Below are 13668 nucleotides of genomic sequence, written 5' to 3'. Positions count from 1 at the left end.
AAGTTTCTGCACCATTTCTGGGTAATATTGATGAAGATGGCGGCCTAGATGACGACAGCTGGTTTAATAATTGTCAAGTACCAGGCGGATGCTTGTATTGCCAAGAGAAGCACATGCGCAATCTCCGAAAAACCTTGGCCCGGCAGATGAGGTTATTGCCCGGGGCATGCTTGAGGTGCTTCCCTGAGAGGGGAGAAGATTCTTTGTGCTATTTCTCGTTCTGCTGGAAACCGGGCCATTCCGAGCGACGGTCAATAGACTAGGTTTGGAGCAAGGAGCAATCATGCACGCAGATCTAAAGTCTAGATCAGTCTAAGATGGAAACTTGAATGAGGCTTTTGTGGATATACCATGCTCAAGGAGACTGGCTCAGCAAGCAAAGGCCCGGAGTCCGAGGATAGGTATGAAGTGTTGAGAGACCATCAAATGCATTTGCCCTTATGAGGCAGTTCATTTGCCGGCGAGGCTCTACCACCGACGAGGCTGCAAGGACCCCGCAGTTTTGGACACCACCCCGCATTTTCACAATAGTGGTCAGAATTTCTCAATTGGGGGTTTTTGTGAAGCTCTCGGTCCAGACACTCAGTAGGACATTCAACTGACGCATACACGCCTGCTGCACTGTAATGTCTTCCTCTTCCTCGAAACTGCACCTTGCCGTCATCGGCGTCGGCGGTGTCGGCACCTGTTTCCTCTCTCAACTGTCCTTCCTACCAGCACGCCTGCGGCCCAACGTGATCTTCGTCTCCCGTTCGTCCAAACAACTGTACAACTCATCCTATACCCCCGTCAACGCCTCAGATCTGCAGTCCTCGTCCTCGAAACTCCTCTCCATCCCCGACGAACTCGTCGGATACCTCTCCTCTGCGCCCGGCAAAGTCATCCTCGTCGACAACACCTCCAGCCAAGACGTCGCAAACGCGTACCCGGCGTTCCTGCGCAAGGGCATCAGCGTGGTAACGCCCAACAAGAAGGCCTTCTCGGGCTCACTACAGTTGTGGAACGACATTTTCTCCGCGGTGGACTCCTCACAAGAGAAGGCATTGGTATACCATGAATCCAGCGTCGGGGCGGGCCTGCCCGTCATCTCGACGCTCAAGGATCTAGTCGCGACAGGGGACCAGGTGACGCGCATCGAGGGCGTCTTCTCGGGAACCATGTCCTTCCTGTTCAACTCGTTCGCGCCGGCCGACGGGTCCGGCAAGGGCAAGTGGTCGGAGATCGTCACGCAGGCCAAAGAGGCCGGCTACACGGAGCCCGACCCGCGAGATGACCTGAACGGGATGGACGTGGCCAGAAAGCTCACGATCCTGGCGCGGCTGGCAGGCCTTCAAGTCCAGGGCCCGGACGCGTTCCCCGTGCAAAGCCTGATACCCCAGGAGTTGGAGAGCGCCAAGTCGAGCGGCGAGTTCATGGCGCAACTACCAAACTTTGACGCGGAGATGGAATCGTACAAGGATAATGCAGCGCGGGAAGGCAAAGTCGTAAGGTATGTAGGGTCTGTGGATGTCGGCGCGGGCAAGGTCAAGGTCGGGTTGGAGATGGTGGACAAGGGGACGCCCATCGCGAGCCTGCGCGGGAGTGATAATCTGATTTGCTTTTATACCAAGCGGTATGGGTCGAATCCGTTGGTGATTCAGGGAGCTGGCGCTGGTGGAGAGGTCACGGCCATGGGCGTCACGGCGGATCTTATCAAGGTGGTGGAGAGGTTGACGTAGGCCGGGGTAGACAAAACTTACGTGCGACGAGCCTGGATATCCAAAAGCATTCTGAGGAACTGGAAGGCGTGACGCTACAGTGCCGGTTTTCCGGCTGCTCTTGATGGGCGGCAAGTTCGCGATCACGCAAGCCAGGGGATGTCCCCAAATTTCATCGTCATGCATGAAAGTGCCAAAATATCGACACGAATACTATTGCGGAACGTCAGTCTCATTATGCTGGACGAGGACCAGGTCCTCCTGGCGGGCTGCAAATGTGAGCCGTTCAGCTCCTCAGATACCTCTTCACAGCCTCGCCCCACACAACGCCCCTCTTGTAGAAATGCATTTGCGGGACGCTGCCCTCCTTCAACCCGTCAATCGCCTCAGCTAGTTCCCTTCCCTTGCCCTCGTCCTTGACATCCTTGATCGGGTACATATACGTCTTGAACGCAAATACCAGTGCCTTTGTCTTTGGCAGCCGGTGCAATGTCTGCCTCTCACATCTCAGGAACGTATTCTCGGTATCGATCTCCTCCAGCTCCGACACGTCATCGCCTTCGTGGGCATGGTTCGTGCCCTTGCCCGCCGAGTAGAGATTCTTGTTTGTGGTGATCGACCAGTTCGCCCGGCGGACGTACTTTCCGACTTCGAGGCGAGAGAAGAAGCGGTCCATGCTGGCTTCAATTTTGGCGGGGTAGCCCGGCACGGGCTCGTGGATGCTTGCAAGTCTCTTGCCGAGTTTCTCGCGCGGGTCGAAGCCTGAGGGGCAGCAGCACACGTACGCTTCGAGAATGTATTTCGCGTCTGGCACGTAGTCTTTGTCCTTGTTATCCGGGGACGGGTCTTCGTCTTCTTCGGGGAGGAGGAACAGGAAATCCTCGTCGATTGTGCGGCCGAGGGTCTCTAGCAGCATGGCGGTCGGAGTGGATGGTGAGGCTTTCGCCGGGAACAGTGCCTTGGTGACGAGGTTTTCAAGCATGAAGGTCTGGCCTGCCTCATAGAAGGCCTCGTGGAGTTTAAACATGCTGGGAAAGCGTAGGGGGAGATACGTCCCCATAAGGTATTGGTAGAGCTCGACCACGGCAGGACGCACGCGGTAGTCCTCGTTTACGGCGACGACGTGCTCGCCCTCTTCGGCCATGATTTTGCGGCGGTACGCGATGCGGTCGGCGTAGTTCTTGTCCATGAGCAGGAGTTCCGAGGGGGACAGATTCTCGAGTGCTGAGGCGTCAGATTCGGCTCGTGTAGAGTCAGCCCCTTCTTACTAGGGGACACCGGGAAAAGAGTATAACTTACCCATCGTCAGGTGGTATTTGGGCTTGAAGGGCCGCAGTTGGAGTGGTTCCGTGGTTCTCCAGTCAAAATCTGGTAGCTCTTCGACCTCAGGAAACTCGGGCGCCTTGAGGTATCGTTTCTCGAAGCCGGCCTTCTTGGCCTCATTTTGCTTCCGCCGGATCTGATTGAACGCCAGGAGCAGGAAGACAATCAGCAGTATTACGTTCGAGTAATTGCCGAGTGTAAACCATGATGTCTTCTTGAAGTCGTCCAGTGATCTCCAGTGCCAAGTGAAGGACGGCTTTTCGAGGCTATCGAAGCGGCTCATGGTTGCCAGTCTGTGTTTTCTGAAACCCTGTCACCGAGGACTTCCCCTTATCGGCGAGAGGGTGAGAGTTGCTGGACTGCAGATGACCCTCGCTGTCTTGTGACTGGGACTTGAACCTCGTGATTCCCTTTGCTCACTCACTTATCACCTTGGAATATAGACGCTCATAAACGTTCCCATCAACTTTATCCGCCCTTTGACAGCCCAAAACGGCGCAGAAGTGCCAGCCAATACCCGGTATCTATCTACTCCACATCCCACGAACTGTATATACAGTACTAGAGAGAGCAATGCGCAGTATTGGACCACATCGGGCGAAGAAAACCGAAAGCCGAAGGGCGCCTTCCTCCGCCTAGGCGTCATTGTCCGTCTCCACAGGCATGTGATTTCTGGACTCGCTGACTAAGGCAACTCAACCACTCACACGACACCCTTGTTGGAGGCAGACGCGGTATGGATGATTCGGTCTAGTGGTGTTTCTCATTCGATCAGTTCCCACGACTGGGAAGCACAAAATCCGAGCCGAAGCAGAGGTGGTGGTGAAGGGGAGCTCATGGCCGTGCAAGTGTATATCTCTCACAGCGGCAATGCCCTCACCTACAACGACCCAAATGCTCGTGTCGACACGTTTCGGTCATGGATCGAAGCCAACGCTGCGGTTCCAGCCTCTCGCCAGATCTTGATGACAGGCCGGGGCAAGATTGTCAAAAATCTGAGTAATGAGCAAGAAGTCTTCGTCTATGACAAGCAACTCTTGTCGTCCCACTCGAAACCTCCCTCGAGAAATAACGTCGAACTGCAACCCCTGTCTGATTATCCTCTCTCCCTCGCCGATGAGACCAGCCTGGAAGCATGGCAAGATCTGTTCATGCAGAGACGGGCCTGGGCCCTAGAGGTCCTCGAAATTGCTAAGGCGGGCGTGGAGAATATTGAAACATGTGCAGATGAGGCTTCGGTCATCGCCCGGTCCATGCAGGTTGCTTTGGAGAACCTGCAGAACCATGTCACCACCCTCCAGCAGAGATTTGAAGAGACGAATCAGTGGGCGCAAGGTTATATACAAGAGTATCGAGATGTCCTTAAAGATTGGCAGACAAGCGCAGACACACTTGCAGAGCTGCCTGTTCGTGAAGACGTGGCTAGAGTACTGCGGAGACCGTCCGGACCGGACCACGGTATTGCGTCCTCGCCCGTTGGCACTCTGTCCGACCTGATCGACCGGGACGCTCTCCAGGCTGCTGCCGACAGCGTTGAGCAAAATTCGGCGGATTTCGAGAAGAGGCTGCGAGAATTACAGGCAGGGATGGAGAAAGTCAAGCATGATACGGACGCAGCCCAGGGTCGGTCAACACAAGTTTTCGACTACGACACAAATGCTTTGCGGGAAGAGACAGAGACGCTGGCCAAGCGTATAACATCAGATTACGAAGACGTGTCGCAGATGCAAGACAATCAAAAGTCGGTGGTGGCGGCTTCGAGGAAGGCTGCCACCCATACTCGCGAGCTGTTGCCTGCTCTGCAAGGCGTGGTGGGCGAGACTATTCAGACTTCCTTGAGTGCTTCAAATGCGAGAAATGCTGCTTCGCTGGACTGGTACTCGACATTGCAGACGATCTCGAGTATACAGTCCCGCCTTGCTGAATTACAGTCTGCCATCACGAACCTGGACTTTCAGGACAATGACAACTTTGCCGCACTTGGCCGTGTCTTTCAGCTACCTCTTGTGTATGGTGCTACACTTGTGGAGGCGACCCGGCGTTCAGAGTGGACTGAGAAGATGCGCACAGAAGTCGACGCCCTGCACGAAGACTTGTCGCAGCAAACGGAAGAGGAACAACGGCGACGGAAGAAGTGGACCGCTTCACATAGCGATTTCTTGAACGAGGATATGAACGCCAAAGATGCACTTATCGATTTGAAGGCGACGGCTCCACGAAATTCTTGGCCGTTCGTGAGCAGAGATGAGGTTTTCGCTTGGGTAGACGACCTGCGTGCCTTGGGTATCGATGACGCCGTACAATCCATCATGCAGCGGATGAAAGATCTCGATGCTCCAGTCCGCAAGCAGAAACCCACCCCTTTCAAGAATGGAAGCATTCAAGATCTAAGCCAGAGTGCCGCTCTACGGAATGGGGATGAAGTCAGGAGCTTACAAGACGAGAAGACTCGACTCGAGGAGAAGCTGCGAGCTTCAGACAGTCGAGTCAGGAAACTCGAAGACCTTTTGCACCGTCAAAGCCAGCTGAGCCGGCCTGCCAGTGGGGTCTTTCAGCCCGGCAGTGCCGCAGACTTCGAGCGGCAACAGGCTCCTTCACCTAGCACTTTGCAGAGACAGAGTGACCTGTCACGCAGGTCATCAGTATCTGTCCGACGGCTATCGAACAATCAGGATGAGCGGTCACTGGTGCAAAAGATTGTTGCGCTAGAAGCACAAGTTCAAAAGTTGCAGGAAGAAGCACATGCTGAGCGACGGTCAAGCACACAAAGCCGCGACAAAATGGAGGAAGCAGAACTGGTCAAGCGCGACTTGATGGCTAATTTCGAAGCTCAAAAGCAAGAGTTTGAAGAAGAAAGACAATTGCTTGATGACGAAGTGCACCGGCTGAAAGTCAAACTCGAAGAAGCCGAAGAGGAGCTCGACCGACTCAATGACTCACGAGACCACTTCCACAAGGAGCAAGATCAAGCCCTAGTCACCTTACGCAGCGAACTCGAGGAGGCCAAGCGAACTGCGGCGGACGACCTGGCACAGTCAGAACGCAAGCTCGCAGCAGCACAAAAGGAAACGGCTACCCAGCGAGAAAGAGCGGCCACTCTGGATCGCCAACTCCATCAAGTCAAGGAGGAGCGCGCATCAGCGCAATCGCACAATGTAGCATTAGCAAGCCAGCTTCGGCAAATGGAGGACCAACAGCAAGAATACCTTGCCATATTGCAGGGCGCACACGAGAACCTTTCTCCTGCGGGATCTCCACCAGATGATCTGAGGAGGCTTATCAATGCACTAGAGATTTTGTCCGAAGGAGCGGCGATTCATGCTCGCGGGCTAGACGATTCGCTGCAGCTTGCCACGGCGGAAAACAAATCCCTTGAGGAAAAGCTGGCAAACGTGGAAGGGCAGACAAAAGTCTTGACCGGAAAGCTCTCAAGCGCAGAAGCCCGTGCCACGCAGTTCAGAGAAAGCCTCGAGCAGGAGCGACGGCAAATCTCCGCTCTGCGCTCAGAGCTCGCCAGTGACCGTACGGAGATGCACTCTCTGAGAGAGAAATTCGCCGCTGGGGAGACTGGATCGGACGCCTTACGCCAACAGCTGAAATCGGAAGAACTTAAAGTAGCCGAGCTGGTGGACCGCAAGGCCGAAGATGAAGGGGTAATCCAGCGTCTGAAACATGAACTCGAAGACCTCAAACGCGAAGCAGCCCTCGCCGCAGAGGCACAAGAAAAGCTGCGCCGCCATTTCGACAAACGCGGCGAACGTGCCAAACAACTCTCGGAGCGCCTCTTCCATCACCACGACAGGATAATACGCATGCTGGAACAGTTCGGGTACTCTGTCTCTCGTGCAGAAGACACACCGACACTCACGATCCAACGCGCCTCCAAGGTGAACGCATCCACCTTGCTAAGCGGCAACGAGTCTTCCCCTGCCCATACAAGTGCCATGCGCCGCACCATATCCGGCTCAGCACCACCTCAGCACTATTCCGACCCCTCCGACTTGGACACCCTCTACTGGACAAGTGATAACGATCTGACCAGCGAGTCCTCCAAATTCACTTCCTTTGTCTCCACTTTATCGCGCTTGGACATCGACTCCACGATCGACATATTGACGAAACGCTACAAGGATGTCGAGTCGCTGGCGAAGAAATATCAGAAGGACTCACGGGCGTATCGTGAACGCACACATAGAAGCCAAGCCGATGCGCACGATAAGATCGCATATAGGTCGTTCAAGGAAGGTGATTTAGCGCTCTTCCTGCCGACCCGGAATCAGGCTACCCGCCCGTGGGCGGCGTTCAATGTTGGCGCGCCACATTACTTCCTGCGAGAAACGGAGACACACAAGTTGGCTAGCCGAGATTGGCTGCTCGCGAGGATTACACGGGTTGAAGAACGAGTCGTCGATCTATCGAGGAGTATGAGGGGCAATGCGAGTATGTCTGCCACCGGCGATGATGGGAGTATGCGCAGCATGGACGACGAGAATCCGTTTGAGTTGTCGGATGGGTTGCGGTGGTACATGATCGATGCGGTGGAGGAGAAGCTGGGTGCTCCCGGCACGCCGAGCGTGGGCAAGAGTACTGTTATTGCGAGCAATGTGGAGGTGAAAGGGCATATGGGCACACGGAAGGAACATAAATCTGCGCTGGGCATGGGAAGCGGCGGCGCAACAGGTACGGCGAGTATGTTCACTAAGACGTTGACGAAGAGTCTGGATAGCAGACGGTCCAGTTCGGGCAGTAAGAAGAGTTTGGAGACGAAAGGCAAGGAGAGGGGTGTGAAGGACATGCTGCCTTCGAGCAAGGTTGCGCCGCTGGCGCCCATTACAAGCGATACGGATGCGGAGAGGCGGCATGCTCTTCCTCACGATGCGAGGGGAGCGACTGTGGCTGTTCCTGACGAGGATGCGCATGCGGATGCGGACAACGAGAATGACGAAGCCGAAGGACAGAATGCGGCGGACCCGATGACCGCACAGGCTCCGAACCAAGCTCAGGGCCAAGCCAGCGTGCCTAGCATTGTGCGTCGTCCAACCGAGGCGAGCCAGACCGACAGGGAAGAAGCCCAGGTCTTTGAAGTGGTGAGGCGAGATCTACTTCTCGGCCCCTAAGTGCGCCGAAAGAAAACAGGCTGATGCGAAGAATAGAGTGGTCACTCTGGACCGTCTGCTCCTCCTCCCAGGGAGGCGGAAATGGACCTGCACGCCTCTACTTCTGCCTACGCTGCGCTTGAAGCTGCACGGAACAATACGCCAGCTAGACCGCAGATTCTGGGGAAGAGACCCAACTATTCGGCTTCGACGCATAGAAATCCTTCGCAGTCACCGTTGAGGCAGAAGGGGTTGTCTTCGACGACGCCGACGGCAAGTCCAGCTAAGAGCTCGACTCCCGGTGTTGCGAGTGGTGCTGGGAATGCCTCCTCCCCGTCGCCTGCAAAGCCCAGAGAGAGGCCTTGGGACAAGTTGTTTAGCATGGAGTTCCGGTCGTGAGTCTGCTCGGGTGCTTTTATAGCCGGCGTCTGGAAGAGAAAAGGCAAAGGGTTGGAGAGTCAGGCTTCTGGCTTCGGCGCCGTGACCCTTGTACGGTCTTCGAGGCGGCGCGCCACTACGACTAGAGGAAGGCACAGGTTTGAGCTGTTCAAGAGTGCCTGCACATCAGTCAACCCTATATTTAGTATACAACGTATCTGGCACGGAGTAGGTAGCAGTTTGCGCCACCGTCACGACTGGAGCGATAGAAGTAACAGCGTTGCTAAAACATGACCTTTGGAGGACTCCAAAGGAGCGTGCAATTACCAAAACTGTCTTCGTCTTCATGGGGAAACCAGATTTGAATGTACTATCTCGACTCTGTATGGAGCAGCCGGCTCAGATAGCCAAGCATCGGAAGAACGGTGGACCGAATCACGCGTGTGTCATCACGTGACTGAACGACACACCGTTCCACAGGCGAGGATGATGAGCCACTCAGAATGGCCGGATCTCCCATCTCTAGCATCATGAGATGCTGATACTGGGTACCTAAGTAGGTACAAATGTTCACGGTTGTTGCAGTTCGCGGAAACGTTCTCCGGACGACCTTGGTCCTCTCGAGACTGAGATCTCGCTGCTTCAGCTGCCGACTGGAGGCCTCGCGTTTGGTCAGTGGTAGGACTTAGATGGATGTTATGGAAAGGTCCCTTCATTTCACAAATTTTCCCAGGAGAGGAATTTTGGTCATGTGCAGATACCGTGCAATTTCCTACCACAGTAGATGCATTCCACAAGCATGAACTTGCGAGGTAGGCTCAAAGCCATAGGCACAGAGTTGATGTTATTGTTATGAGAGAGCAATGAGTGAAAGTGCATCTGGCAGGTGGGGACGCTGAGGTGGATACCTGTCAGTCCAGAAGCTAAGCGGAATGGGAGCCGTCTGCCCGTCGGGGCGCCTGCTGAGAGCTGCGAGGACGCCCCGAATTCTTTGGGGTAGACACGGACTATGGAATGGGAAGGAAATCAGCTGTCAAGAGAACGCGTGGTGGACAGAGAGAAGGGAATGCGAGCCAACTGCGTCCCAAAGGTGCAACAGTCGTCCAAGTGCCTTGGCGAATCAGGAGAAGCTGAGAAAATACTCCGTACTGTAGGAGAAATAAACAGACAGGAATCGTAAGCATGCGGAACATGCACGTTTCTTCACGAGGCATATCCAGGCGATCCTAAAGGGTCACTATCTTTGTGCAGGAATTCTGGATATAGCGCAGGGTATGCGCGGCCTTTAGTGCAGTAGTACTGCTGAGGAGCAAGGAACGAAGACTGCGAGGGCGGGTGGGTGAAGTGACCGTGTAGGGGTGGTGGAGTAATTCGCAGGTTCAGGGAGAGAGGCAAGGAAGGAGAGGGAGCAGAGATCACAGATCAGTCAAACAAATCAACTCAGCTGGGTCGGTCTGGAGGCAGACCACAATCCGTAGCTTCAGAGCCAGCAGGGCATTTGGACACATGTGAGTGGATGGGCGTGGGTTGGAAACTCGCAAGAAGATCAGGACAAGCAGCAGGGCGAGCAAGGGCGAGTAAGGGCGAGCTGGGAGTGGACGGTCATGGCTCGCTGGGTGATGGCTGATGAATGGGTGAGTGATGCGGTGCGGTGCGGGATGCGGGATCAGATCACAGGAGAGGAGAGGGAGTTTCGCCCGTCCCCCGTCCCTCCCACTGCCCTGCCCTGCTGCCTCTCTCACTCTGCCAGCCTCCCATACATTTTCCTCCTACTACTCCCTCACGTACTGCTTCTCCCATACTGTGAGCGCGCTGTACTGCCCACTACCACCCAGCAAATCGCCCTCATACTGTAAGTACTCACTTGCCTCTCTTCACTATTTTCACCCGCGCTGTCCACACCACCCATTCTCCTCTCCGATAGCTTGCGCGCCAAACTCGCATTCAAAATGCACGCCTCTTCATCATTCTGCACTGTTTGCTACCTGGCGCAACCTCATCGTCGCTGTCACCTTCACCTCACAGTCAACTACGGCTGACAACCACCACCACAGTCAACACCGCGGAATCAGCTCGCTGGACGCGTCTTCACTGTGTTGGTGAGTCCAGCCGCATTTCGACTGCCCATTGTTACTGCCAAAACACGCGTTTTGACCGCGAATGCACTCACTCAAAACAATCTCAATTGCTTTGCGCTCCAATATTTCTTTCACCTGTCCCACCCACCATTGTCTTGCAGTCTCCTCAACCGCACTGCTACCCACTCCACGACTCTTTCGCTACTTGACTGCGCTGTTGCGCTTGTTGCGCTCTGCTCAAATACCCGCAACTCTTGCTTCTTTTCTCCTCTCTCATTCGCTCTCATGGCTAAGACAAGCACTGCGCAGACCGCCACCAGACCTAAAACGACCTCAACAATCACCAAGTCCTCTTCGAAATCAGCCATGCCTAAGGCAAGCGCAAAATCCAGCTCCAAGGCTAAGGGCCGTGGCACAGAGAAGAAGAAGAAGGGTGCGTCGATACACTTCATCTTGGCCTTGCTGGACTGACCTTGGTAGACCCCAATGCCCCAAAGCGTGGTCTCTCGGCCTACATGTTCTTCGCCAATGAGCAGCGTGAGACTGTTCGCGAAGAGAACCCCGGCATCAGCTTTGGTAAGACTTCCTGAAGCTTCACAGTCTGGGCCCCAGGCGCGCTAACACATCGACAGGCCAAGTCGGCAAGGTGCTCGGTGACAAGTGGAAAGCTCTGAGCGACAAGCAGCGTGAGCCATACGAGAAGAAGGCTGCGACTGACAAGAAGCGCTACGAAGACGAGAAGGCCAAATACAACGTGAGTCTGGTCAAGACCTTTGTACGCAAACGCACTCTAACACTGAGCAGGCTGCGGACGATGATGACGATGACGAGTAAATGGACGCGGGCGGGTGCATTCCCACTCAACGTCTTCTTCCGTTGTGACACCGTCGATGCTGGTCGGACTTGCTCGTCTTCCTCTTATGTTTTCATTAGCAACGATAGGCTTGGGAGGCAGGGGTTATGGAGTCAGCTTATGGACAGGATCGGTATGCTTCACAGATGCAGCTTACGGACATTGTCGTCGAGCTTCAGTATCTAAGCCATGTCTTCGAGGGAGCCCATCCCGGCCCAAGAATGATAGCTCAGCTGCAGACATAGCATAAGCCTACCATGATACTGCTGTATACTAACTCTTGATGCAATGATATCAGGCACAGAAATCTGGTTTCACTCTTTTTTTGCAAACGTGCTAGGTGACAGATGTTGTCGCGTCAAAGCCAGCTTCACCTACCTCCCCATTTTCAGCTCTCAAATCTTTGCTTTTTACCAACGCCTTCAGGAGCGGTAGAGTCCACGGTTTGTCATCCAACAGAAGCTTTGATGATCCTTCGCTAGCACCACCGTCAACTGAAATCTATGGTTTCGACATCCCGTCTCAGCCGCCCTAAGTCGACGGTGTCCGGTGGCTGCTGCTGCAGTAGGCTTGGCCACTATGCCTCAGGCACCAGCAAGGCGCAGCGTTCCTGCTCTCAACCTCAAAAGCTGCAGGGCATTTTCCCTCCCTGATTTTCTCCGTACACCAGACGTTGAGCATTCCATTACTGGGAATCTGAGGCGTGCTCTTGAGCGTCGTGCTCCATCCGCTCCTCACATAGGCACTTGGCCTTTCACGCCACCACAGCGCGTCACAACTGTTCTCCTAGCTTGATCTGCGACTTCTTCACCCTGAAATGGCTACAGCAGAGGTTGCTACCTTGCTGAACGACCGCGAGCTACTTCCAATTCCAGGTAGGTCAACCGTGGCGGTCATGTAAGAAGAACCACGTCGACTGCATGAGAGGCCTCGCTTGGTGACTTCTGCTCCAACAAAAGTCTCTGGTGGCCGCTAATTGCTCAGGCTTATTAGGCAGCAAAATAGCCTGCAGCATGACGGCATCTTCACTGTACACTTCCAGAAACAACAAACACTTCCTGACTGCTCCGGCGTGGTCAATGCAACCTTCCACATGGCACAAGTTACAAGCACGGCAAGAGAACATTTTCAGGGGCTAAGATCGTTTAAATCTGGTACAGACCATGACAGTGAAACGGGTGGAGAGCTTAGGAGCTTGTGTTGCGAGGGTTCATGCGCAAAGTCGGAAGTGACAAATCGGCGTTTCCTCTAGCTATGCATCAGTGCCGCAATCTTCGGCTTCGCCTGCTGTCGGCTTGACACGTCAACAACTGCATTTGCCTCCGCTGTATTACGAGATTCCCCGATACGGCCGCCCTCGTCCTGAACTGGCATCAGCTTGGAAAAAAGAGCCTCGTCGCAGGTGCGGCGCGAGCTGGTCTCTTCATTGCCCTGGAGTCTAATCCTGAGCGCACCTGGATCTACCATGCATGGATCTACTTCTACGAGAGGAGGCCGGCAGGGCCCAAGACATCTCGGAAATCCTCAACGCGGTACGCAACAATGACTTGGACCACGAGCAGGACATTACCTTGGCGATCACCGGCCTAAACGGATTGAGCTGGGCACTTCGAGAACTCAACAGACAGATCGACGCCGTCAATGGGAGACTCAGGAAAACCTTTGCCAATGACCTCAAACTCCTCCAGCACAGCGTCGCTTTCACGTTACAAGATGTCTGGACCATCCTCGGCAGACTACCTCGTGTTGCGATCGCCGCCGACTACCAAGATGCGTGGAAAGAACTTGTCCGATATTGCACGAACATGGGAAAGCAGACCCTCGATATGCGACTAAAGACGTATGAGCTGTTTGCATGCTCGCTGTGTAAAGTTCTCCAAAGGTAGGCAAGCGCGCCTTCCGATTTGGTGTCGAAGCCGCTCAGGAAGTTGGCATAGGCAAAGCTACAGTCAAGCCCAATTCGACGACTTGCGCCACGACATCTACGAACTGCAGTTGCTACAGCGCGGGGACAGAAGACTGCTCAAGGCAACGGAGGATTTTGGCAGGCTTGAACTGGTTCCAGTCCAGCAAGGTCGAGCTGTAATTTCCTGATCTGCTGCTGTTGCTGATGAGAAGCAGTCCTCAGAAAGCCCAAATCACACGAGCGACCAAGGCCAGAGCCACAGCGACCCATGTCACCCACTGCCTCCAATGACAGTTACGAGACCTTCCAGCACAAGGCAGCGCCCAGTCCGCCACCT

The 13668-nt window shown here is 54.6% G+C and overlaps 5 protein-coding genes across 5 annotated transcripts; 4 read left to right on the top strand and 1 right to left on the bottom strand.

The window, feature by feature from the left end:
- Positions 1 to 626: 626 nt before the first annotated feature.
- A1O7_07626 (homoserine dehydrogenase) lies at positions 627 to 1718 on the top strand (the record flags this gene model as incomplete). Its single annotated transcript, XM_007761623.1, has 1 exon — positions 627 to 1718. The coding sequence occupies one exon, from the start codon at positions 627 to 629 to the stop codon at positions 1716 to 1718; it is 1092 nt and encodes a 363-aa protein (XP_007759813.1).
- Positions 1719 to 1983: 265 nt separating this feature from the next.
- A1O7_07625 (uncharacterized protein) lies at positions 1984 to 3303 on the bottom strand (the record flags this gene model as incomplete). The annotated part of the gene is made up of 2 exons (XM_007761622.1): positions 1984 to 2921; positions 2997 to 3303. 2 exons carry the CDS (start codon positions 3301 to 3303, stop codon positions 1984 to 1986), a joined length of 1245 nt encoding a protein of 414 aa, XP_007759812.1.
- Positions 3304 to 3856: 553 nt separating this feature from the next.
- A1O7_07624 (uncharacterized protein) lies at positions 3857 to 8137 on the top strand (the record flags this gene model as incomplete). The annotated part of the gene is made up of 1 exon (XM_007761621.1): positions 3857 to 8137. The coding sequence occupies one exon, from the start codon at positions 3857 to 3859 to the stop codon at positions 8135 to 8137; it is 4281 nt and encodes a 1426-aa protein (XP_007759811.1).
- A 2801-nt stretch (positions 8138 to 10938) lies between these two features.
- On the top strand, positions 10939 to 11406 carry A1O7_07623 (non-histone chromosomal protein 6; the record flags this gene model as incomplete). Its single annotated transcript, XM_007761620.1, has 4 exons — positions 10939 to 11005; positions 11053 to 11148; positions 11205 to 11326; positions 11377 to 11406. 4 exons carry the CDS (start codon positions 10939 to 10941, stop codon positions 11404 to 11406), a joined length of 315 nt encoding a protein of 104 aa, XP_007759810.1.
- A 1488-nt stretch (positions 11407 to 12894) lies between these two features.
- Positions 12895 to 13311, top strand: A1O7_07622 (uncharacterized protein; the record flags this gene model as incomplete). The annotated part of the gene is made up of 1 exon (XM_007761619.1): positions 12895 to 13311. The coding sequence occupies one exon, from the start codon at positions 12895 to 12897 to the stop codon at positions 13309 to 13311; it is 417 nt and encodes a 138-aa protein (XP_007759809.1).
- Positions 13312 to 13668: the final 357 nt, after the last annotated feature.

This window comes from Cladophialophora yegresii (genome assembly GCF_000585515.1).
Source record: "Cladophialophora yegresii CBS 114405 chromosome Unknown aczIN-supercont1.5, whole genome shotgun sequence".
In the NCBI taxonomy this organism is placed as follows: domain Eukaryota; kingdom Fungi; phylum Ascomycota; class Eurotiomycetes; order Chaetothyriales; family Herpotrichiellaceae; genus Cladophialophora; species Cladophialophora yegresii.
The sequence above is the reverse complement of the archived record's forward strand: the minus strand, read 5'-3'. Positions and strand labels throughout refer to the sequence as shown.